This window comes from Aquila chrysaetos, chromosome 1, assembly GCF_900496995.4.
Source record: "Aquila chrysaetos chrysaetos chromosome 1, bAquChr1.4, whole genome shotgun sequence".
NCBI classification, from domain to species: Eukaryota; Metazoa; Chordata; class Aves; order Accipitriformes; family Accipitridae; genus Aquila; species Aquila chrysaetos.
The window spans coordinates 2,336,897-2,363,692 of NC_044004.1; the positions used below are offsets into that span (position 1 = coordinate 2,336,897).

Sequence of the window (26,796 nt, forward strand, 5' to 3'; positions counted from 1 at the left end):
AGCTGGTTAGTGACAAATACCTTGAAGCGAACTGAGAAAATCAGAAGTGACTGTATTTCTTGCGTCACTGGGTTTGACACAAGAGATGCATCTACTTTTCTTACCAACATTGTATATTCTTGGGTCGTCATAGCCTGCTGAATAGGGCAACAGTCAAGATTTTGGATGATGCTCCTAGTTTTAATAATGATTTGCTGTTCCACTCTGAGCAACTTGTGTCATTGGATTTGCCTAGTTATTAAATATACTCTAACAGCATCTTCAGAGGACAGCTTTGTATTTATGTACTTGTTTGAAGCTTCTTTTATTTAAATTTTCTTGGACCTCTGCCACAGAAATGCAGATGTCCTGTTTTTCTTGTCACTCCTCTATTTTTACAGCCACAATGTTCTTTGACTTCTGACAACTGGAAAAAACCCAAGGAATTAATAGTACCATTGTTAAAGTCTTATCACATGTAGTACTGTACATGCTTGCTCAAAAATCTATTATGTGAGTTCAAGAGTGCCTTTCTCTGAGCACTGTACTCTTCCCACTGATACCGTTTTTTCATGCTTTTTCTTTCTTCATTCCATCACTAGTACTGTAATCATCTTGCTGTGTGAATCTGTAAAAGCCATTAAATACAAAGTGCAAGTAGATGAGCATCCTTGTGGAGGTCTGCCTAAGTATCAATAGCCCTGCTTGATGTCTGAAATTAGTCAATGAAAATTTGACTGTGAATTTAGGAGTTGTTTGGCTATTTAACTGCCCTTGCCAATTCATTTCATGAATCCATAGAGGCTTTGAGAAAATGTGTAGAAACAGTGTGCAATGACTTTGTAAAGACAGAGCCTCTGCTCTTTCATTGTGGGAGTTGATACTGTCTTAATAGCACTCTTGCAGACTTAAAAAGGAGCAATGAAAATTCTCAGTATCTGTTTTAAGAGTAAGCATGTTGGCTCTGGCAGTTCAGCCAGTTCCAGTTTGAGTTCTTGCTTTCTTCCTCCTTAAAGTCATAAGGGGGTTTCAAGTGGGAAGTGACATTCTTAACTTTTTACGTAACTGTTTATGCATGGTTCTATGTTAGGCAGCTGCTATATGTCACAGATGGGGAGGAAAAAACAATCTATGGGAGGAAGTACATTTGGGATCACTGTAAATGATCTATAAATGAATACTTCTGCCATTATTAAAAGGGGGAACTCTCTGTGCATTTTTAGCTCCTCAAACTGACTTTCCTTCTGTTGTGCGTTTTATGCTGTTAGATTTGAAGATAATCTAATGATGATAACATTCACTTTTTTTTTTTTTCCCCAATATTTTAAGGGCAGTTGCTCTCTTACTACAGAAGTCAAGAGTTGTTCAAGGTGCTGTAATTAAGAGAATTTACTGTACTGTTAAGTGAATGGAAGTGATGTCTGGGAAATCATTACTGCCGTATCTAATAATACGAGTAACTGGAATAACTGTAAAGCAAAGGTTTAAGAAAATTCCAGTCAGTGTTGCATTTTTTAATTAAGTGTGTGGTGGGGAACCCTGTAAATGCAGAAATTATTCAGATACAAGTGTCCCTTAAGAACACTATTCAAAATATATTCTTATATGCATCATCTTACTACTGGAAAAAGGTATTGCAAATTGCTAAGTTAAACTAGCTTAGCCTAAATTTACATTATGCTTACAGCAAGAATTGGCTGGTGTGTGGGATGAGTAACCGTGGAGTCTGCTTCTTGTCTGTCTTCTCAGAAAACTGATCTTTCCCTTCTGCTTGCACAAGCTGATACTATTCTTTGCTATTAACTCAATTTGAAAAACCTTGTGAAATTATTTTTTGAAAGCTGCAAGCAAAACTTTGCACATACTTTAAACCCTCACTTGAGGAGATGAGTCTCTGAAGCATCCAGAACACTTGAATCTGGTCAATTCTTTTGTAACCAGTAGTGTAATTCAGAGTTAAGGAGGATTTAGGCTGGGCAGTGTGCTGCAAGTGTTTCAGTGTGGCTTAAACCTGAATCTGTTGCATTCTTCATGGTGTTTTTCACAGAAGTGTGTTTAAAATATTTTTCAGTTAATGGATGTCAGTGTTGACTTGTGGAAGACATACAGCAAAATGGATCCTGTTTCCTTGGAGGACTTGCTCTTTGAGGTAATGCAGGTGAAATACTCTGCATCAGCTACTAGTCTGTTAGCATAGCTGCAGAGCAAAATTGTTGTGATTTTGTTTGCTTTTAATAGTGCTTACGGACTTAATCTACTGGCTTTGCATACTGTTGTTCGCAAGGTCTCATTCCTTTCCTCAAAACTACCACGAAGTCCGCAAAACATTAAAATGGCTTGTCTGCGATTGCCTTGAGTTTCTTAATTTGGCTGAAATTCTCCTAAAAGTTTTTCTAATTGGTGTGACTATTTTTCAGGTCATAGGACTATGTACAAAGTACAGCAAGTTGGTATGTTTGTGTGTGATAATACTTCTTTTGGAGCAATGGGGGGCAAAAAAAAATCCACTTTAACATACAGCCATTCTTCCAGGAAAAAACACTTTAAGGATTGCGTTGTAACTACTTTAAGTGGGTAACAGTGACACACAGTGGCTGCCCTGATGCTTTATGAAATACAAACACAGTGTAAAGTGATTCCTCTTTTTAATGCGATGGCTTGATCTCAGTGCTAGAGAAGAAAGCAGTGTATGAGTATTAGTATATACTATTTTGTTGTTAATTTTTTATTGGTTTCTAACTTGGCAGAAAAATAGGCTTTTAATGTGTAGCAGGTTCAGCAGTAAGTATCCTTTATTAATAGAATACTGGTAGGTCACACCAATTTGGTGATTTAATCAACCGCTGTAATTAAAATTAAAACGTCATACAGTTTACAAGGCGTTCAGTGTAATCTCTCTCTGGTGCTTCACTTCCCCCTTTCTGTGGAAGTGAGATAAATGTTTGGGACTTTACTTGTACCTGATAAGTCTACCCTGAAACAGACTTACTTACCCGATTTTGAAGTTTTAAACCTGAAAGTTGTTGTTAAATTGGCTGCAGATTTTCTGGAGGAAAAAAAAAAAAAAGTGGGGGGGCTTTCATACAATTCTGGTTTCATAGAAATTGGTGATTTAAAAAATGATTAATTTTTTCAGTGAGGATGAAGTTAGGTGATCTTAAAGAACATTTGGAGCTGGTATATGTTTATACTTTTTTGTTAACACAGCTTTGATTTCAAAAAGTTTTGATTTGACCTCTACTTGGGATTTAAAAAAACGTTCTGTGCAATATTGGCATGTTCCAAAAAATTGAGAAAAGCACTTTTTAGTTCTTAGCTTCTATGAAAAGCTTATTTGAGACTGGAATAGTCTCCAATGATATGTTCCTCCCTCTAAATATTAACCTTCATTTTAAACCTCTAATATAGGCTTTATTAGTGTTTTGGAAGGCTTATAAGGCTTATAAGGCTTATTTCATCAACATTCACTCTCTAAATTTCATTCATTGCTGCATTAATGAAGTGGCTGAAGTAAAATACTGTGTAATACTTACACCACTGCTAAAATCATAGTTCTGGTTTTGCCTGTTATATATATCTGAAAAACTACACTGTCTAAAATCAGGACGTCTCTCATCTTCCAAGATAGTATGTGACAAGTAACTGAAAGTAATCTTGAGAGCATTTTAAAATTGCCTAGTTCTGTAAGGTTCCTGTTTTATCAGCATGGCACACTCTTTTTATTGATTCTCTGATTTTTTAATTTGAATGCAACACTTACCTATAGTCATCTTCCTTATTTTATTCTGCTTTAGTGAGGTGTTACTGTTATTTCCTTTTCCACTTAACAATTTTTTTTACAAATGCAAATGAAGAAATGACTGTCTCCCACTTGAATACCATGAGCTTCCCAAATTCCCCACCCTGTTCCTCATTTTCTGTGCACAAGCTTACTTAACATCAGATACAAATTACTGCAGAACCATATAAAGATTTAAGAACTGAAAATTAAATCTCTCCAAGTGTTTGTTTTGGAAGTCTAATGGGAAACATGAGATCTGAGTTATGAATGATCTCAAAACAGTGTACTTGGGTTAAAAGCAGATAGTGCAGGGCTATGGTCCCTTTCTCTCTTCTGCCTCTTCTCTCTCTAAAAAAACCCCAAACGGACCCCAAACAAACAAACAAAAAACCACACACTGAAAAAAGACCCCCTAAAATCCAGTAGAAAGTCCTTATCTTTTTCTTGTACTTACTGTTTCACTGGGCAGGTTGTATTCTATACTGCACAGTGCAATGTCATCTATGTTGTTCTAAAGTAATTTGACTTCATTCAGTGCAACCTGTGACTTCCTTTCTCTGGTGTAACACTTGCCTTAGTAAGTAATGTTGGATATTCTTCTTCTAGGATTTAATGATTTTTGAACACCAGTGGACCAACTTTTTTGCTAATTTTGATACCGAAATTCCCTTCATTCTGGAACTATCAGAATCTCAGGCGGGGGAGGTATGCCTGCTTCAGTAATCCTTTGAAAGGCTAGTGTCATCCATGCAGAAGTAATAAGTATTGAGCATTGGGGGTTTTTGGGGGGGGTTGTTTTGTTTTATTTTCTCCCTATGCCCATCTCAGCTTTCATGTTTGATGAGTAGAAACCTATTGTTTTTTCTAAGTTCACCACCCACCTTACCTATCCATGGTATGATGGTTTAGGACTACCTGGTGTAATTCAGTTGAGTGTTTGTTCACTGATGATTGAGCTTAGTTGATTTACGTCTGCGCAACAGATCCCTATTTGTAGGTAGATTGACTTTCATTTTGGTGGAAGCTCTGGTATGTGCACTTCCCAACAAGTTGAGGTTGCACATGTCAAATCTCAAACATAACTGATGGTAACATACAGCATGGGTGAAAATAGCACAGTATTTTTGGTAGTGGATGTTGCTTTTTAAGCATATATGAGACTTAATGGTGTTTGGATTTGTTTATGGAGGTTGGAAGTAGTTTTTGAGGGTTCAGGAGCTTTGTCCGAGAAGGGCAATTCAGGTGTGTTCTTAATGATAGTGAGGATATATCACACTTTCTGTTCATTTACTTGTTAATCAGTTGTTTTGTTTTTAATTCTTCACAGCCTTTCAGAAGTTATTTCAGTCACGGAATGATCTCAAGCCATATAACAGATAACAGGTATTACTCATTCCCTGTGAATACGTTCTTTCCATATCTCTGATGCCATAATGCTTATAAGTCCTTTTGGGACCATCTCAGTATATCACATATCATCTTTGCATATTTAAAAAAAACATGCAAATGCACTTCTGGGAAGGATAAGATGAATTTTCATGGGATTTAATACTGTAGTTTCTACATATACAATGTCAGTATGTTTGAAACCATCCACCTTGTGCATTCTAGTATCAATTTCTTCATGGTCAGATATCTAAACAAACTCATGAACTCAATACACAGGACGGCTATGTTTGAAAATGTTGGTCCTGTTTATATGATACTCAAAACCAATTAAAATATGAAGGCTGAAGAGGTCAGTATACTTTTGTGAGTCACAACTTGCACAAGACCAATGTTTAAAGCAGGGCAGTTAAAAACCCGAATCTAAGCCAATATAAGCTGGACAATACAGGTCAGCTTTATTTTATTTCAGAATAGAATTTTAACTGAGAGAGGAAGGTTGTTTGTCATATCTAGCAAAACCAAGCGTTCTGCTGTTCTGAGCTAAGTAAAGGTTGCTTAGCTACCTGACTGTGTCTTCAGATTCTTCTTTATTTGGAATTAAACAGTGGAGTTCAATGTCCTTTATTGTTTTCAGCATCCTATGTTGTTTGCATTTAAATGATGAAAAGAAAAACCTTGACCTCTCCAGTTGAGTCTTGGGCCCAAAGCCAGAACTAAAACCAAAATAGTTTTGTTTAATTCCAATATAGTAATTTGGGGTTTTTTTTCAAGATGGTAAATTTTAAACTAGTCAGCTTTTCAAGGCAATTTACTTTAAAAAAAGAGGAAAAAAACCCTTTAATAGCATTTGGGGAACAGCCTTGAGATATGTTCTTGTATATGAAAGAAATTATAGTCTTGTTAATTCAAGTACCTCCCCCCCCCCCCCCCCCCCCCCCGGAACTTGGTCTTTTCAATGGGAAGCTTTCTGCAGCTGTAGTAAATTTTTTTTTTGTCCTACTTTTTTCATGAGAAATTCAGTAGTTGGTCCATCAGACTTGAAAGCTTTGATTTCATTTGTTGTTTGTAAGTTTTCTTCAAGTATTTTGGTGGTGATACATTCTTTTCTCCTTAGCCCTAGCCGGCAGCCCTTTGTTCTGTTTGGTAGCCACTCAACTAAGGAAAACTTGAACTCTGGTAACTTTAATTTTCCATCAGAAGGACATCTTGTTCGAAACACTGGCCTTGGTGGAAGCACTGCTAAGCATATGGTAAGGCTTTTAAGTAGTTATCTGATATTTTGAAACAGTGTATATTTTCTTTTTCTTTGTGTATTTTTTGTGCCCTTTAAAATGCTTACTTTACACGAGTTAAGTACCCAATTCTTTGTAACGTATAAAAACATACGTTACCTTAACAATCAGTCAGTTTAAGGAACAAACTTCCTTTTTCTTTCTCTTTCCAAGTCAAACTATACTGGATGTTTAATCAGGGACTGCTGAATGAGTTAAAATATTTTGTCCCCTGTAAAAAGACAAGTTTTTAAACACTTGTGGTGCTGTAAATGTGTGGGGTGGGGGAGAGGGAGTTGCTGTTTGTGAGGACGTTTGTCCTAGCCATAAAGTGAAAATCTTCCTGATGGTAGCATATGATGTACTTAACTCTGACACACAGATTTTATTTTAATCAGAATTATTTAGCCATTTCTTAAAAAGAAATGGAAAGACCCTTTTTTTGATAATGACTTTGTGAATAGACACAGGATACTTAAGTGTATCCAGATTTCAGTGTATGCTTCAGCAACTGAACAGTTCATGAAACTCTGAAAATCTTTCTGGTGTTCAAACAATGTTAAGATCAAGTTGTAAGATTAACTTGTTTCCATTTTCAAGTAAAAGCTTAGTTTTAAAACATATGATGAGGTCGATGGCTTGTTGCACTGCCGCGCAGGGGACGTAACTGGGGAAGCGACCCCAGGGAATTCAGATCCTCTGGCTGGCTGGGCTGGGTGCATCAAGAAGGTAACTCGCAGCGAAGGAGGAGAGGTAGCGTGCAGATTGCGTTGTGTAGTTCTCCCTGCTAGCCGACTTCCACGGGCTCTGGGAGTGTCCGTCAGTTGTGCGAGTCCAGAGTCTGTGCTGCTGAGGAGGTGGATGTGGTGGAGTACAGGTCTTTGTGGAGTGAACGTATGATTGAGGGAATGAGTTTATGATCTTGTCATGACAACATTTCATGCATAGTTGCCTCAGGGATGGATGGACGGACGTGGGTATTCTGGACACATTGCATGTGTCGCAAGCCTGAGAAAGGATTGTTTTAGCACCCCGGTGAAATCTCATCCTCCATTTGCTGCTCTGTCTAACCCTATTTCTGTAAAAACACTTCTGAATTTGTGTTTTATCCCCTTATTCCCATTAAGACCATTTGATATCTTTCAAAATGCAAGTACAATTTTATTGTGATGTACTTGCTCCATCTGTTGTCCTCGGATTCTGACACTGTTCTTAAAAAGGTGGTTTATTTACAGGTGATACTGTTTTAATAGGGTGTCATGAAAATAGCAAATAAGACCAAGTGCAAGCATAGTTATGGGAACCTGACACACTTTCTTCTTCATGAAAAGAGCAGTTGACATAGGAAATTGAAAACACATGCTTAACGCTTACGGAAGTCAGAGGTCATCTCCTTTCCAAAGTCTTTCAACCATTCAGGTCAAGTCAAAAGTGAAATATACATTTGAAAGCGTAAGTTGCTTTTTTAAAATCCAGTTAAGTCTGTGTTGTACACTTCCTGTAGTATGTCAGTGGTTAGAAGACTTAAGGGGAACTTAGCTTATTGTTAATTATTGCACCATTTTTTTTTTTTACTAAGGTCTTTTTGTATCTCATTAATACTGACAACTAGGTAGTGCAGTGTGTATCTCCAAAGGGACCTCTGGCTTGCTCAAGGACCTATTTTTTTGGAACCACTCACATTCCTTTCCTGGGTAAGTATAGTAAAAATACCAAGCAGTAATCTAAGACAGTTATTCTCTTGGATTATTTAAAATTTGTAGTGATTAAAAGATGGCTTTGATTCCTTGCTGAGCATTAGGCCATGGAGCAGCAGATACTGTGTAGTTCTGTAGCCAGTGCATGAAATCATAGCAGAACATTGTTCCATTGCACATCCTACTTTCGTGTGTGAAAATCTGTCAGATATTCGCAAAGAATAATTCAAAGGTCAAGAAGTGTATTTGTGTTTGCATCAGAAGGCAGTGTGAAGGTAGAGAGCACCTCAGTGTGCAGGCCTTTTAAAAGATAAACATTAAAGTCCATGTTCCATACAGTTTGATAGAAAAACACTCCCCAAAAATATAGAGTAATTCAAAGTGGTAGTTGTCAAATAAGCCTGCTTTTTTTTTTTAACAAAATAATTGAGGATTCTTAAAAGGATAGAGAAAATTATTTGACTTTTGCCCTTTATGCTCTGGTTTGGGTCCAATACAATGTGTTATAATAGCTGTATTCCCTAATAAAAACAAGCCGTGTGAAATTTTTAAAAACAATTTTTTTACCCACTTTAAATGGCTGCATGAGTCCATGGGTAAAGTCAGTCTCCTTAGGGTTACTCTGTATCTTGAAACCATATCTAGCTCAGAAAGTATCTAAAGAGAAGGTGGTTGGAGGCTTGCAAAATGGAAGGAATTATAGCATATGTTTGCTCTAGTTGTGCTTTTTCCCGGGCATCCAGGAAGGGCCACTCTGGGAGAAAGGATACAATGTGAGAGGGATCTTTGTTCTGATCCAATGCAGCTGGTTTTAGGGAATGCAGCTCTTAGTCTTGGCCCTAGTAGGTACTGGCTGTACCGATATAAGTTAACCTGTGCTTTGTGCTTTTTTAAATCTGCAAACAAACTGCAGTTATATAAAATACTGGATAAATGTCATGTAAGATATGCAGAAGAAATGTTATGCCCAAGAAATTCTGTGTAACTGCTTCTGAAAGTGCTTAAAACAAATATTTTTGTTTTTAATACAGGAAATGACAATGAGATGCACAAGCAAGCTGAACAAGTGTAAGCTGCCAACTTTTTATTATTCCTTAACTCTTCACTCTTTCTGCCTTGTGGCAGTAGGTCAAAACTGCTTTTAGTCAGCAGTGACTGTTGGCATTTGCAGAGTTACATTTTTATTTAGAATAATGGGAATGTGAGAGGGTTTCAAAGGCAAGTTGCTCATTGAGGGTTTCAGTGAGCAAACTAGGAATCGTTAGTGACATCCCTTCTGCTGTACAGTAAAGTATGAAAGGAAATATTAGTAAATTTTGCTTAAATTGTATTAAAGGGGGAAGTATCTATAACTGAATGGGAGCATGTTCCACAGATAGAAGTAAAAGTAATTTTTAGTCTAGTTTCATTAAGCTAAACAATGTGTGAGATTTATAATGGTTAGTGGAAATGCCAACAGGGAACGCTCAAACTTGTAAAGAAATTTCACGATGTTAAAGGATAAATAAAAGTTAACTTTTGAATTTTTTTTGTTAGTAAGCTACAAAGCTTCTGGACATTTCGACCTTCACAAACTCAGACTTTGTTTATCCATGTTGATGCCCACTTCTCTGCATGTTGTAGATACCTGTCGAGCTTTAAGAACATGGTAGATAATCTGCTTTGGTACTGCTCTCAATCTTGATGAACCAGACCTTTCCTTAGTGATTTTGCACTCCTTGCTAGTCAGGATAATTTTAGGAACCTGTTCTTGCTTCTGCAGCGGAGCAGTTTGCAAGCCTGCATGACGTGTTTGCAAGATATTAAAGATGTTAAGAGGGAGCCAGTAGTGGTGACATTTCATGCTAAGTACTGTTGACTTTTGGTAATTGTGGTATGGTTCTCAAAGACGTAAAAGTGAAGTTATAGACTGAGCAGCAGATTTTTCATTTTTTATAGTAAAGTTAACTTTGGCAGGTAATTTTGCTTACATATATGTTCTGCTCAAACATATAGAATATTTCTTGTCCTACTTCTAAAAGACTTTGTACTAAATACAGCTCTAACCGAGATGGCTAGAGAAGTTCTAAGCAAAGCAGGGGTCAATTGATAGAGGCAGTCTTTTTTATGAGAGTATCTTTTTCTTGGAAGCATCCCTGTATTGGATCAAGTAATCTACTCTAAACGACAGCAGCAAAATTAGCTTTTCTGGCAAGTCTGATCTCATGATTTTGGAATTAGTTTGCAGTTAAGTCCTGTAACTGGTTCTTATATTTGTCAATGTTTTCCAGTGAAGTAAAAAGTGGAAAAATATTTCATAAGCACTTTTCAGTCCACATTTGGCTGCGTTTAGGAAGCAGAACTGCAACCTAGAGTGCAGATTGGCTGGAGCGCATAAACCGACTGTGTAACTTTAAGTATCCCAGGGGTAAACTTCGTATTTTTACCTTTTTTAAGAAAATACCATTTGCTGTTTTGCTTTGTTAGTATTAAAATTTAAAAATGGGAATAAGAGTAAGGTAACTGTAGCGTATTAATGTAAAGCACAGCCCACTGTGAGGTGTTTTCTTGCAAATATATATGTGAACTTGAGTGAAAATAGGAATGGTTACAGAGTTAGGAAGAATTATAAACATTTTCCTGTAAAGAATGTGTACTGAAAACAGAAGTTAAATGCATGTGTTAGTACATGAAATAACGTAGAAGAAACCTCAAAGTAGTAAGAAGGCTCAATTTTAAAATCTCTTACTGCTATTGGGGATGAAGTTCAAAGACAAGCATTGGTGCATTTTGAGGTTCCTCCATGTTGGGCCATGTTTGAGAGTTTCAAATGCTTTTTTTCATCCTTCAGGAATGCTTTGCATATGGCTTAAATACTGTATCCTTCTCTTTACTCCCTTCTCTTCCCTCCCTCAACACCTAGCAGTTGCAGAGAAGTAATGAGAGGAGTTAAAGTTTGGGGAAGTAGGACTGTTTTGCTGATCTACTTATTTTCTTGTTGCAATTTAGCTAGAAGACAGAAGCTGATGTTTCTTAGTTGGACACAGGTGTGGGGGTTTGTTTCTTTTCCCAATAGTTCTGGAGCTATAAATATGTCAGTAGCTGTAAGTCGCTTCTGGCTTCACCTAATCTTTGTTTATTTCTGTACAATTTTTTCAATTCCCTTTTAAGAAGGGAATCGGACTGAGCTGTCATGTAGATGTGCTCAAAAGGTTGTGGTGACTGGTTTGTTTTGGTATCTTTTTTTCTTGACATGCTCCAGAACAAGTCAGTCTCTGAAGTCAGTTCACTCTGTTTTCCAGTTTTACTTTTGTGGTATACGGGGCTACCATTCTATTCTTGTTGGAATATTTAGGATGTGATCCTCAACACAACTGCAGGGAGGGTCAACAATAAAACATTTTTTCTTGACTGATGACAGCAGGGATACATTTGTGCCAAGAGGTTTTTTTCCCAAGATACTCTGTAATTTGAGCAATTTACTTGCTGTAATTTATTTTTTTTTTTAAACTGAAAGGTTAAGTATAAAGCTATTTCTATGCTTATTTGAAGAAGGACCCCTTCTGTATAAGGGTGTTGCGTTATGAGAGGAAAAACTGCTCCTTTAAACAGAGGAGAAAGAAAACTCTATCTGTCTAGTAAATGTTGTGTTTGTATTTCTCTTCAGTACGCTGTTGTCGCAAATATATACTGCTGTTGTAGAGGCTGTGCTTGCTGGCATTGAGTGCTATGCTAAAACTTCCACTGAATCCAAGGTAAATGAAGCACCAATTCTGTACACTGTAATTGTTGATTTGGATTGCTTGCAATATAAGATTACATGCAAACCAAAATTAAAAAAAAGAATAAAATAAATGTTTCGGTGAACTGCATAACATTAATGAAGTTAATACCGTGGCCTCCAACCAGTCTCTCTGAATTCTGTTTAAAACAGAGATATTTCAGAGTTTATCTGATCTTACCCATCTACAATTGGTTTTCTGTCTTTCATGAACTTTCCTAACCTTACAGTAAGGAAAACCGGATATGTGAAAGAACAAATTTTAGCCTGGTGCATCAGTGTGTTATTGTTTAGTGTATGGTCTCTTGTTTATCTTAGGGTGCTCCTGTAGTTGCTGGGATTTGGAAGTATGGGCAGAGTTATTTTATTCTCAATTTCCTTTTTTTCAGGCAAAAGAGGTAGCAGAGCAGATGCTTATGTCTGTGTTAGATACCCTTCATTTAACACAACTTAAAACTGCATTGCGGTATGTATTTTCAAATACTTATTGTTTGATGTATTGTGTCAATGCATTAGCTTCTTTTGAGGAAAAAAAATATGTCAAATGTTAATTTTAAACTGAACTTGCATGACTACCGAATTCCAAGACTTCATAATGCATTCAGAGTTTTAAAATCATTATAATGATTCAATTTTTCTTTTCCCACTTTAATCACTTCAGCAGTTACTTTGCTTTAAATCTATTATTGCTTATTTTTTACATGTAGCAGAAGTAGAAAACACGTTTTTCACCAGTACAATTTCTGTTCTACAGCTCCAAAATCGCTTTTCAAATTCAGGCTGTGAATAATCATGGAAGGTTTGTATAACTATTTTGCACTTCTTGTTGTTAAGTAGTGGTTTTTTATACAGTAATAAGTTTATTTTTCTTGGAACTTCTGAGAAAACATTGCATTTGATTATTTCATACAAGATGTACTAAATGCTTTTATGTATGAGACAGTTTAATGATTTCATATCTGTAATTCTGTGGAATCTTAAAAACATTTAAAAAAAACTAGAACAACTGGGCAGACCAATTTTATTAACTGTTAATGAGTAGAAGCAGCATGAGCCCATTAAGAGTTTCCTTTTAAAATTGTGCTTTTAACTTCGTTGATATCACAAGCTTGTTCTTTTTTTAATCCCCATGCTGTCTAATTGACTGAAATGGCCTACACAAATAAGGGTTTATTTTAAAATTAAATAGCTTTTTTGGCTGCTATGAAGTCACTCAAAATGATCTAACCTTTAAATATTTAATTATCATTATTGTTCTAGAATTACTCCATTAGATAATGAGGATAGCCTGAGTTTGATTAAAACGGTAAGCTGTTCAGTATTCTGATTATACATTTTATTAGAGAATAGAACTCAAGTGGCTTTTTTTTATGGGGCATGCTGAGATTTTTATCTGTGTGAATACAAATGTAAGGGGAGAGATGGGAGAGATTTCAGATGCTGAAACCAAGGTAAGATTGAGTTTTAACATCAAGTTAGATAGTGGAATTTGGAATAAAACATTAACATGGAGTTGTGATCTCAGACTTTCCACAATATAGAAGCAGTGTTTTAGGAGGTTTAAAAAATTTGGATTTCGCTGCTTCAATTCAAGCGTTTCAAGTTCTGCTTTCTCTTCCTTTCTGTCCAACTGTGTGATTGCTGTAGGCGTCTATGATGGTGTTTGACATTCCAGACTTGCTCACAGAAAAAGGATGCTTGGGATCTGTTGTCTTTTCAGAGTCCTTTCTAACATCACAGATACAAGTAAAAGAAAAAGGTAACTATTTTAAATTCTAACACCAGTGTTGTCATGCTTTTAGCTTTGATGTCATAGAAGAGCAAAAGGGCTTCTGATGGATGTTATTACCATTACCATTATGGTTTTAAGCCTTTGGGTTAATTAAAAGACCTAAATGTTTTAGCTTGCTAGTAATGAATACCTGAAGTGTCAAGTTCCTTTAATCTCACTGAAAGGACTTTGGGTTTTATGGCTGCCTTGTTATAGAGCAGGGCTGAGGTGTAAAAAATGCAAGTGAAATAGTACCCTTCCTAAACTTTCTTCAGTCTTAGTGAATGTTTTCTATTGCATGAGGAAATTTGAACAGGTCTTTCCATCACTTTTGTAACACTCATTTTATATGATATGTTTTCATTTCAATTGCTCGTTGTTTGGAAGAGTTGAAACAAAACTAAAAAAGGATGTGATTTTTGGAAAGCTTGTTTTGCAACAGTCTTAAATTTGAAATAAAGGATACTGAGTAATTTCCAGAACTTCAGACAAGTGCTTATTTTCCAGATTGTTTACATGTGACGAAGATAGATAGTTATTGAGGTTGTCTGAACAATATTTATGAACTCTTGTATCCAGACAGGCTGTGGGTTTTTTACCATGCAAGTTGGAAGACATTTGGTGGGGAGGAGAGCAAAGGAAGAAGCCATATACTAAGACCAGAATAAAAGCAGACTTTCTTTGGTATTGTTTAGCAGCTCTGTGTATGTTACAGCACAAGAAGACTGGGAGCTAGTCTGCTGTGAAAGCTTCACTTTAATAAGTCCTTAAAATAGTGAGGATATTTTCATATTTTGTAAAGAAGTTTCACGTCATAAAAGTAACTTATTGAACAGTCCGAAGTATATGGGTGGTATTATACTACTTTGCTTTCCATTTACTTCCCTGCAGGTGGCAGCATTAATTCAGAAACCAGCCATATAATACTGACGGCAGCTATCCCAAGATATGCTTCTTGGCTGGTTAGTACACAAAAACTTACTTGAGTTGTTTCAATACATACAGATTCACAAATCAAAACTTGTTATAAAAGTATGGATATATGAGGAAAAAGTATGGAACTTGGGCATTGAAACAGAATATTAATATATTAATGCTATTCTGATTTTTGAATTTGGACATGAAGTGAAAAACTAGTAAGTGCAAACAAACTAATGGTTCCATTCATAGCACAAGTTTTAAATTATTTCAGTTTCACCACTTTAGTTTTTTAGCTGTGTAAAGGTGTGGGTGTTTTTCAAGCACACAGTGTGACTCTTGAAAATTCTGTTTATTGTGGGGCACTTTAGATGACTTAAATGTCTGCCCCAACAGAAAGAAAGGTCTGCTTCCAGACCTCTAATGTTTCACACTGTGATAGAGGTGTAATTCTAATGAAAGTTATGAAGTTGGACGACATTATGGCCTTTGGCAAGCCATACTTCTTAAACACTTTAACGGTAATAAAAAATAAGACTGAATGGGATACACTACTTTGACTATATAATGCTATTTTAGTCTATAAAACAATTTAATGGGGAGTATCCCCTTGAATGTGTTTCAGGGAACTATTTCAGTCCCATGGTAACACAGTACTGAAGAGCACAAAGCTGTCTTTGAAGCGCTCAGGTTTCAGGACTTTATCTATCTGTGGTACCTAAGGTTCTTGTCTTGCCTTCAATCTTCTTTAATGCTTTTTATTTAATGTTAGACTTGCTTTATCTACTAACAATATAAATGAAAACTGTTTCTGGCTACAGGTTGAAGATAGTGATGTGAAACTGTCTGAAAAAGCACAGTGTGTATTGAAGGTAAATTCAATGTTTTTGTTAAACTACAGAAGTTACGCTTTCAAGAACCAGTATTCAAAAAATTTTAGCTGCTAGCAAAACTGGCTTTTACTAAGCTTGTTACTCTTCTTCTATGACAGACTTGCCTGTTCTACCCTGTCTCTTAAACTTTGACCTACAAAAAAGAAATACATTGTGTGTAAAAGTTTGAGGTTTTCTTTATTTCAAAGAACAACAAAACCCAAGAGCAAAAAGAATTCTAATAAAGCTACAATTTCATGGAAGTCTCACCAAGTATTACCCATGGAGCTCATGTGTTTCGAAAAAAACCCTCCCGAACTCAATGCCACTCTACATGCAACTTTCTTTTAACTTAATTAGCATGCTAAATGTCTAAAGGAAAACACTTTAAGCACTATGAAAAAAGAATTTGGGGTCTGGGAACATCTTAAACCACATGAGTTTCACATTTGTGGTTTAATTTGTGGTTACCAGAAATCTTAATTATAAATAGATTTATTTTCCTGTAATATACTTTTAGTTCAGTAAATTGACAATCTAAAAACAAAAAGCTATGCCTTGTGGTTGTGACAATAACTTGTAACTTAACAGCTGCTGGCAAAACCAAAATGGGGGGGAAGTGCTTTTAAAAATTATACTCTTGACATGCTGTCTTTCACTAGTTCTTCTGTATCAGTGCAGTTTAAAACTCTTTTAAATAAAGGTCTGACAGATGATGTTTTAAAAACTCTTTTCTCTTGAAGCAAAAGCATGAGAAAATACTCTTTCCTGGCTTACAGTTCTTGATCCACTCTGTGATACTACTGTTTGTTTTTCCTGTTTAGGAAGACAGATCTTTTCTGGGCACTTTACTCACTGGAGGAGATGGAGCGTATATGTATTCTACCAATCCGCAGGCCATGCCTGCAGAAGGTGAGATGTGTTTTTTTCAATTGCTTATAGAGTTGGTCCACTTTATCTTGTGGGGTTTTTGGGGGTTTGGTTGGGGTTTTTTGTGTTGTTTTTTTTTTTAAACACGAGAGATGCACTGTTTCTGGGATTCACACATCTGGTGAGCCTGCCTATACCATCGTCTTGAACTTTCTTTCCATTTGCCTTTACAACTCTCTGTTATTAAACTCTGTGTCTTACTTCTTTGTCCCCAATCTCTGCTTGAAACTCCTAATCCTAGAAGAAGGATTCCTGTCAGAGCCATAGGCTTGCTTTTGAGGCATATGGGACTCTTACATGATTGACAATCAGCCTTTGCAGACCTGGGAGATGGCTTTTATCCATAGTTAATGTTCAAAAGCATGCACAAACTGGCTGCGTCTATCCTTAATAGATGATGTGCCATATGTTTTCTGTATCTATATGAACGTTAGGTTGGAAAGATTGGGCATTACAGTAGTGACAGGATGCCATGGGCTGCCAGCTCAAGAAGTGAAGGCAAATATGTGCCTTTCAGGCAGTGCGATATGCTGACTGTGATGTAGGAGGGGACTGGAATGATTTGCTTCTAAATTTATTTACAGCCTTGTGTTCTTTGCTCCTACCAAAGCCTCCTCCCGGAGCTGACGTGCTGTTCCAGATTTTTTCCATTGTCATTTTCACTCAGGAACTTCAGTGCTTGTTAGCACAGATGCTCACCATATTACAGAAAGTTGCTTGATCTTGGTCCTTCTCAGATTCAATCAAGTTACTGCTTTCTGACACGAGATCACTAGCAACAGTCTTGGATCATTCCTCCTCCTTTGGTGCCTTTTCCTTCAATGACTTAGAGTAACATGAATATCTCAGTAATATGACTAAAGACAATTTGGGAGGACTGTTGGGAGGGGTTTTCCTCCCTCCACAGCCTTGTGTTAACGTGCCTTGCTTTGCCTTGAACCAATAGATACTACTTCAGGTGTAATATTTTTATATTTCACTGTACAGAGAAGGTACTGTTGTCACAGTACTGATGTACAACAGAAGATAACTAATATCTGACATCTAAGTCCTTAGTATAATCTGACGATCTTTAGAGGAAAATCTTTAGCTTTTTTTTTTTTTTGTAGGTATGCAATGTAGTGTTAAGGATAAATAATGATGTACAAGGCATTTAAACAGCAACCTTCACATCATGGAATTTGCTTGTGCTCTAATTGAACAGATTTTAAAGAAAGAAGGGTAATGCAGAATAATGTATTTAGCTATTTTGCAATAAAGTGCTGTGGGCACATGTTCACTCAGTAAATAACTAGAGTACGGTGAATCTTTTTTTTGGTGGGGGGGGGGGGGGGGGGGGGGGACGGACAACTTTGTGAAAACTGGCTCTGTGTACCCCAGTGGAGCAATTTACTTTTTTCCCTTTTTTGGGGACATTTGTGAAGTTACATGTTTTGATAACTCTTGGGATGGAGAGTTATAAGTAGGTGGTATAAGGACTATTATGTAACACTTCAACGAGCGAGATATTTTCTTAGGTGTCAAGTGAAAATGAACTCGATCTCGTTCCCTTTCACGTACGCTGCAAGACTGTTTGCTGTGCTCTAATTTGGGCTCTACTGAGGTTGCAGCTATGTAGTCTGGCAAGATTAGGTACAAAAGGTGCTTTCAGACAGGCACTCATGTTCTCTCTGTCACTTGTGTCTTACTGTAATAAAGTATACATTCATGACTAAAATGCATTAGGAAAGTTCAGGCTGTTAAACCTTTTCCTTTGTATGCTAATACATCTATGTTACAGATTTTTGTAGGATGAACTTAACTGAGTCAATCAGTCTTGCCAATGAAACTCTCTTTTGTGATTAATCACTTCTGGAAAATATACAAGTAGTGTATCCAGTTGTTCTTGATATAATTCACTGAATTCCAAGTTAAAGGAAGCCGTTTTAGTTTGGATTAACTAATGCTCTTTTTGGCTTGCTTTTTCTGTTAGAAAAGAATTAACGTTTCTGATTTCCTTTCTTTCCCCATTGACCCATCTGTGAAGTGTGATATACTGTGAGATTTGACAGAAATGTACTTCAAGTGTTGTACTTTGCATGTTTCTTCCTCGACCACTCAATAGAAGGCACATACCTGTGCTTGGATTTTGTGAGCACTGGAAGCATCAGCAATGAACATCTTGTGGAGGTTTAATAGTTTACATATACATCAATGTAATTATGTATAGCTTTGTCTCCATTTTGCTTGCTGTGAATTTGGACCTTGAATTTGTGATCGTAGTGTTTCCCAATTTAATAGTAGCTGTCTCTCCAGTGCAATTTTTATGTTAATTAGAAGCTTCAGTCTAAAACAGTTAATGTTCATAGTTAGAAAAGCCTATATGTTTTTTAGGTAACTGCTGAAATTGCGTATCTAGGTATGGTGATTTGATTTCATATCAAGCTCTTTTTTATTAAAACAAAGCCTTAATACTGAACAATTTTGAAGATCTTCTAAGTTGCCATTTCAAGAGGAAAACCTCTTAGTTTCCTTGTTATTTCTTCTGAGCATTGTTTGATAGATTGAGCTAGATGTGTGGTCACGTTTAGCTGTACATTTTAGTTAATTTGCTGCTTGGCTTTGCTGCTTTTGAAATGTAACTGACTAATGCTGTATTTTTCTTTGTCTTATTTTCTTTAAAGAAAAAAAAAAAATTTAACCTTTCCCTTTTGCTGACTCACATGCTTCCCTGTGTGGGATGTGATCCTGCTTTTAATGCGTGGTCCACCACTGGTAACAGACTGGCAGCCCCCGCTTAGTCATTTGTTCAAGGCTTTCTTATGACTGCTGGAAATGTAGCTTTTTGCTGATGTCAGTTTCTAGTACTTTGATGGAATTTTGTTTTTATCCATTATACCATCTAGCCTTGATGTTTCTCATTTTCCAGCTGCTTTCCCTGGTCATGCAGGTTTGTTAAGAACCAAAGTGTCTGTAAGATGGCAAGAAAAACAGAGACAGAATGAATGCCATGTCTCTGTTAGCTGTCACTAGATTGTTAGCTTCAAGGGAAATTGCTAGCCCGGTAACAGTTGTCTCTATACACAAAAGAAAATGCCAGTCTGCAGGTAAAGGGCTTTTCTGTTTTAAAGTTTGTCTTGGTCAGGAAGTGAAAGGAATACTGTTTTGGTTTGGTTTTGGTTTTTTTTTTTTTTCTAACTGTCTGCATGATATGTGTTAGTATACTGACATTTTGCTGAAAATCTGACCAATTTGTTACAATGTTCAAATTTTCCGTTGTTTTGGATTTAAGTTTTTCTTATGTTCTCGTTTTGTCAGTTTTACATTTCTGGAAGTTCCCTGTTCAACATGATGGACATATTTTTGGCTTTAAAAAAAAAAAAAGGCCGCCGAATATTTACGATAAGTGGGCTCCAGGGGATAAGGCTAAGTCAAATGCAATCATAGTCATGATTCCTGCCCTCGATAGTGAGATCCAGTGAAGATCAAATGGTTGTGCTCTGAATGCTGTCTAGATACTATCCCAAATCTTTACTTGAACATACTACTGCATGTTAAATACAACAAAATTCTGCAAGAACATAGATTTCTTCCTCAGAAAGAAGAGACATTGATCATATGATGCTAAAATACTGATATATACCTAATACAATTTTTTTCTTTCAAATTCTAGGCAAATTGTACTTCTTTTCAGATGGCATTCTCTTTTCTGATCCCCACCATGGCAGCATTTCCATTTCAAAGGACCATATGAGTTCCATTTCACTCTATGATGGGGTGAGTATTTTGTTTGTTCCTACTGTCATAAACTTTTAATCAATTTCTAACAATATTTCTGTAGGGTACTAGTACAAAGTTTTGATTCCAGTTGCAGTTTCATAAGTGTGTGCGTAAAGCTGTAATAACTGATGCAAATCTCTACACTTTTGGTATTGGTTAGCTTAACCAATTACTGATTAGCTAAACTGTAAGGAAGAGAGAATTTTGTATTAGACTGAATTATGAATGTGGTCTTAATAGTAAGGAAAATGGCTTTTTATTAAAAGAAAAATTGCATACTATAGCATTCATAGAACATCTAGCAGTCTTAGTGATGGATAAAGAAAAGTTCGAGGCATTGTGAAGTCATATGGTATATTGGAGGGTGAAATGCTGCCTTCTATTCAAAATACATTTAATCTTCAGTCGAATGTTCATGGCAGCGTACTACTTATCTCTGGAGAGGTCACGAGCGGTGTCTGTCTCCTTTCGTAGAATGTTGTGTAACTGACAGGGTGAAGGGAATGACTGGTTCATGTTTCCCAAGCTGAGAAGTGAGAAGGAAAGGCATGTTGCATGTAATTACACATATTCTGAGTAATTACAGTAAAAGACACATTGTTAGATGTAGGCTTTTGCTATCCCTGTGATCAACTTATATCACTTCACTTGGCCAACTTGCCATGCTAATAGTTTGGTCTTCTGGCTTAGTTGGAATTGAGAGTTAGGTTAATGATGGCAACTCAGCTGCTTTTTTTTTTTTTTTAGCCTCTTCAGGGCAGACACACTGGGTTAACTATCACTTTTTCAGAATGGAAGAGAGATTAATTTGGTTGGTTTTTGTTTCCTAGGCACTGGAGAAAAAAAAAAAAAAAAGAAAAATGTCAGTTTCCTTTAGTTTCTATTTTCTTCAGGTACAGTATTACCCATTTGTTTAGTGACCTCCAGAAAGCATTGTGTTGCTATGATTTCATCATATAATGGAGGAAACCAGTAAAATACAATAGAAGTGTGTGATTCAATTGAGATGAAAACACAACAGTGAAGCGAATCTTACCTTAGCTGCCTTTTTCTTGTATATCATATTGATTGCCCCTTGGTAGTTTAAGAAGCTATTTTAACACTGACCTTCCTTCTATTGTTTGATTCAAGACACTCACTTTCATAAAACTAGCTATTTATGGGACCTGGCTATCATTCTTGAACTGATGCCAGATTTTTGTGTAAAGCTAAACCTTGACAGAGAGCGTTTTATTGTTCAACTGACTTGGCATAATGCAAGGGTGGAGAGCTTAAAATGTTAAGAAGTGACAGGAGAAGAAGGGTAATTGTTAGTATGCTTTTTCTGAAAGTTATTGCAACAACAATATTGATGGAAAATAAAGGATAATTTAATGTTAGGATTAAAATAAAGGATACAAAGACTTTTAAGTGATGCAAAGTATAGTTTCTTAGCAGCTCTATCACCATGCCTGCTAAGTGCTTTTCTTTTTAACTTGAAAACATCTGCTGTTCTGCCTCCAACATGTGCTGCAGGCTTTTCTATTCTGAGAAGCTGGGCACCTAGCTGCCACCTAAGCTCCTGAAGTCCTTGAGGCTCATAGACATCGAGAGCATGGTGGGCAGGGTAGATTCCTCACAGCTGTACCATGAAGGTCTAAAGCAGAAACCATCCCAATCTTAGCAGAGTCAAACACAAAACTCCCATCTCCTAAGGCAGCACTATTCCAGCTTAGTACCAGCCATCCTGGGCGTAAAAGAAACCCCAATAGGCTATACTGCCATGCAGTCTCCAAACTCCCAGGTTTGTTTATTTTTCTTGTGTAGCTGTTCGGTGTCTCAATAAACTGTATCAAGGCATCTTTTTTGTATAGAGCTTAAGATGCTCTGTGCTTGGGTTTAAGGTCTTATTTAAGACCAGGTATTTCAGCTTGTATTTTCAGTACCTGAATCCAGCATTCATTTTGGCCATTAATCAAGTGAACAAATACTGCTAAGTAATACTTGGATTTCACAACATTAACATCCTGTAAAACTTTGAGCTGGATTCTTTTAACCTAATGTCCGTGGGGATTATTGCTGCTTCTTTTCAGCTCTTTTCAATTTGTGGAATCCTAAACATCTTCCAGGAGGAGGAGCACATTCTGTTGGACACTTCACATGCAGATTGCAGCATGTATGAGTTGGCCTTTTAGTTGCTTCTCATGAAATCTGTAAGCTATCTTGCAGAATCCAGGACCTGTGGACCATGTTCCGAAAGCCATTTGCTCTTAAGAAAAAATTTTTTTTCTTAGGAGAACATTTTTGTATGTTCTTCAGTAACTTCAATAACTTTGAGAGGATTACTTTTATAATTAATCCCTCAGTCAGCAAAGGGTAGAAATTCTGTTTGCAAATGTCTCTGAACTAATACCAATTCTTAAGTAAGTGTTCCCCAGCTCGAGCTTTTTGTTCTCGAAAATTAGTAAGTAGAGTTCTTTGCCCACTTCTCCTGTTGAAAGGGAGATGGATGCTACTCAATTTCTGATTTGAACCCTAAGTAACGGAATCCCCATTTTCCAGGGATGTTTCACACCAAAGTATTAGAAAAACAGTACAATTCAGCAGTGTGAAAAGAGTTACAAGTCAAAGCTTGAGCATAAACCACTTCGGCATCCTGCAAAGCTCTGCATAAATGCCTGTCTTGAAATGTGGAAAACCAAGGGTAGGTGGTGTTTTATTAGAACAAAAATTGGACAACCTGAGTTCTTCTGAGGGAGATGGATCTTGAGGGCTCTTCAGCTTCCTGTTGGTGAAGACATAATTCAGGTGAAGAAGCAATGGATTTAATAGAACTTGTGCTCATTAAAGAATCTGAGAGAAAGAGGACACTTCCAAAATACAAGTGACCTACACTTTAAATTGCAGGTCTGATAGTTGTATCTTATTGCAGCATGGTTCCTTTCAGGTCAGAAACTCAAGAGCGTGGTACAAAAAAAAAGTTTGCAATAGCACTATGCCATCCTTCTGATCTTTTTAGCTGACATTTAATTCATTCTTCCAGGGCATTGGTGTCAGAGGAGGTGTGTGGGTATAGATGAAGGTGGCTTTGTTGTGAAGCATTAGCAGAGGAAAGGGCTAAAGGTCTAGTTTTTGGTGGAGGGAAAAGAGTAGATATTAAAATGAAAGCTGTTCTTTTCAAGACAAGACAAAGCATAGGTACTTAGAACAATCTCAGATGCTTCCTTTAAAGCTTATGATAGCTCTCATAGCTGCAGAGTAGAAACTGAGGAGTACTGTAGGTGGCTGCAGTTGATCCTTCTGCTCCATACCTGCACTACACCAGCTAATGGATTTTGAAATCTTTATGCGTGCCTAGCTATGACTGTAGTAGTTCTTTTCTGATCTCTGCTAGTTAATGTGTTAAACCTTTTTTTCACTTTCAGTAACTGTTAATTATAATTTGTCCTGTTTCTTCCTTTTCTAGGATTCAACCAGTATTGTTGCTGCTCTCTTTATAGGCATCAAAAGTTCTTTGCTTGCTCATCTACCCATTGAATTTCATACCCAAGACAATTTTTTGATGATTGCACTTTTCCCCAAAACAAAGATTTATAAAGCTTTTTATTCACAGGTAAAGTAAAAAAAGGTTGGTTTGGGTGGGGGGAAAACCACACAATTATTCTTTGTGTTTCAGGTGAGAGGCAAGGGTGAATTTGTTAATGTCTGTCTTAACTAATTAAATTTGGAAAGAGGAGGTTTATTTCTCGTGTTAGTTGAGCCACTAAAGCTTGTCACCTGATAAGTAAATACAGGAAGGGTTAAAGTTCAAGGTCTTTCTTGCATCAGTCTTCACAAGCAAAACCTTTTCCTATATCTTGGTGGAAAGGCACAGTTTAGAAAGAAGGCGCAGTTAATACTGAGGGAGCAACAAGTTAGGAAATGCATTGAAAACCTCCTCTGTGAAGCTGGATGGGATTCATGGAGGGTATTGAGAGAGAAGGCTGATGTGATTTTGAGGCTGTTTATCTTAGATATAAAATCAGGGTGTTGCAGTAGGAAGGACTGTTACAGATAACTTTTTCAATAGTGGCCGATAACATAACAAGGGGCAGTAACCATAGATTGTAGCTTTGAAGATTCAGACTGAATGTGAGTAGGAGGTCGGTGCAGTGACTGGAACAGGTCACCCAGACAGTGAATCTCCACCTTTGAAGATTTTTGAAAACTTGGCTGGACAAAGGCATGGCTGAGCTGATCTGCACTGCCAGCAGTGGTCCTGCTTTGAGCAGGAGGTGGGTCTGGAGACCTCCAGAGACTCCCTTCCAACCAGAAAATCTGATTCTCTGTGGGACCTATGGCATCTGCCTTGCAGATTTGAGTTTATTGTGGAGTGGACTGCCCTGCTGTGTAGACCTTCCCAGGAGCATTATTGCTCCTGACCTTAGGAACTTGCTTGTGTGAGAAACTTTAACTTATGTATGCATTTCTAGTGATTGAATTGCTCGTTAAGTTTAGTGCTCACCATGTGCTTTCATTTTGTCTTCTGAAGCCAGTGAGTGCTCTAAAAGCTTGTTTTCTAGTAGTTGCATTTTAAATGTAGCACTGGTGTATAATTGGCTACAGCAGTTGTATGTAGTGGCAGAGGTTCTATTGTGTTTTTTTGTGGTTAGACACATTTGGATCGTGATCCTTAGGGAAGTTTTGTTGAAGTCTTTAAGTATCCCATATGGCATTGTATTATTCTCTAAGTGGATTGGCTTCATGCATTGTAATGCAGAGGCTTTTAATAAACGAAACTTAATAACAATAGCACTTTTGAGGAAATAAGCCTGGACATTTTAGGACTTCACAAGGGTTTTATTATGTGATCATAACACTGGACTGGAAAAGACCACCTAGCTCATGAGCAGTCCCCACTGGTAGCATTAATGTTACCCTAAAAATTCTCTTCCTTTTATCTTAAGTGTTTAGATTCTTCCCACTGTTCCACTATGTGAATGGTTGGGAATATTTTGTTTGTTTGTTTTTGAATTTTCAGCCTATTTTATTAGGTCTAATTTTATATCTGTTCTTCTTTTGCTTTACCAGCGGACATCCTTGAAGTATTTGGAAATTTCAGACCTATTCTTTCTGACTTATTTGGCCTAATAAAATAAAACCAGAGCCTTTTTAATCTATGCTTATTAAAAGTTCTCTTTTCCTCTGATAGTTGTAATAGTTTTCTTTTGATCTGTTTTTTTGGCTGTAGATATCCAAACTGAGACGAGGGTATTTGTTTCTTGTACAGAGGCAATAATAGTTTTCTCTTCTGAAAATGTTCAGAAAGTACCTTGGTTCAAAACCTTGGTTTGCCTTTACTTTTCATTGCTGCCTTGAATTAATAAATGGTGCTCATTTTTTGAGAAACTCCTTTGGGTCCTTTCTCTTTTGCTACCCACTGATGCTCCAGCTTGATTCTAGAAATGTTTGTGTGCTCATTCTTGCTTTTATACTTAACTTCTTCCTATTTTTCTTTCTGTTTCTTCCATTCTTACAGTTAGATCAATTTTTCTACTGAGCATCTCAATGCTGTGTAGACTGTCTCCCAACTTAGATCCCCAAAATGTTGTCAATTCACTTCAGTCTATGCCAAATTAATTGCAAAAGGTGTCACGGGTCATTGCCTAAGTGACTCTGCTGGTGAATGTCCCCAGACTTCTGTTGTTTTTTTTCGATAATATTTATTCCTGGTCTCCTTTGAATTAGCTTTTTGCTGAACAGTTCTATACTAAGTTTCAGTTTTTGCAGTTTCTCATCTGGCACCATACCAGTTGCTTTGCTCAAGTTCAAGTAGATGAAACGTGTCTTTTGTCTCAAAGATGTTATCTCATGAACAAAAACTATTCATAAGATCGAGTGTACCTGATTGTGTGAGCCATGGAAACATATTATTACTGTATTTTGTTAGTATTTACCTTCAGGTATTTATTGATTTCCTCCAAATTTTTTTCTGAAAGTCTGCATGCTGTTGAAGTTGCATGGACATAGTAGTCATTGTACAGACCTGTCGTTACAAAGATTCACTAATGTGTAGGCACTAGTTTTACTCTTCTGCAATCATATGGCATGATACCTCGCTTACTGGACCTATGCTTTAATTATTCCAAGCCTCCTTGAAATAGGGAATGACAATTACCCATTCCTCCAGATGTGAGTGTATTAAATTCCTTGTAACTGAGATGGTTGCAAGATTTTGAGCACACAGAACTGGAATCTGGTTTGCAGATCCTGCAAAGACAGGACAGTACTTTTCACATCCTCACTCTAACTGGTAGGGGAGGAAAATTTGCTTAGGCTTTGGGATGTATTGACTTCTCTGGTTTTCTTCACCTTCTGTAATGCCATAGCAGCTCTTTTTTTAAATGTTCATGAAGTTATACAAAAAGGACTGATTTATTTCCATAGCATTCTGTCTCAGTCTGACCTGTGTTTTCACTTTATCCCTAGCCCTTTGACTTCTAAAGAATACAATTTTCTTTTGACCAGTCCTTCTTTCCATCCCTTGTGGGCATTTTCCTTAGTCTCTTATATGTGTTTTGAAGTGGTTATTTGTTTGGTTGCATGGATCCTTCTACACAAGCAATATTGTCTTTGTTAATATCAACAGTTTATTTTATTTTGATGTTTTTTATCTCAGTCCCCTTGCGTTTAGGATGCCGATTTGTTAAT

General features: G+C 36.9%; 1 protein-coding gene across 2 annotated transcripts in view; it reads left to right on the top strand.

Annotated features, from left to right (window-relative positions):
- DNAAF9 (dynein axonemal assembly factor 9) overlaps positions 1-26,796 on the top strand; it is a 79,193-nt gene that overhangs the window by 23,822 nt on the left and 28,575 nt on the right. For both annotated transcript variants that reach the window (XR_003922563.2, XM_030007953.2), the window contains exons 7-22: positions 2,051-2,128; positions 4,367-4,465; positions 5,088-5,143; positions 6,264-6,399; positions 8,033-8,114; positions 9,149-9,185; positions 11,764-11,851; positions 12,267-12,343; positions 12,632-12,676; positions 13,138-13,183; positions 13,525-13,636; positions 14,540-14,610; positions 15,388-15,438; positions 16,263-16,350; positions 20,021-20,124; positions 23,573-23,719. Coding sequence is in view for 1 of the 2 variants with exons in the window: in XM_030007953.2 (XP_029863813.1) it covers positions 2,051-2,128; positions 4,367-4,465; positions 5,088-5,143; positions 6,264-6,399; positions 8,033-8,114; positions 9,149-9,185; positions 11,764-11,851; positions 12,267-12,343; positions 12,632-12,676; positions 13,138-13,183; positions 13,525-13,636; positions 14,540-14,610; positions 15,388-15,438; positions 16,263-16,350; positions 20,021-20,124; positions 23,573-23,719 (1,317 nt within the window). In the remaining variant the exon portion in view is untranslated. The remainder of the gene's footprint in view (positions 1-2,050; positions 2,129-4,366; positions 4,466-5,087; positions 5,144-6,263; positions 6,400-8,032; positions 8,115-9,148; positions 9,186-11,763; positions 11,852-12,266; positions 12,344-12,631; positions 12,677-13,137; positions 13,184-13,524; positions 13,637-14,539; positions 14,611-15,387; positions 15,439-16,262; positions 16,351-20,020; positions 20,125-23,572; positions 23,720-26,796) is intronic.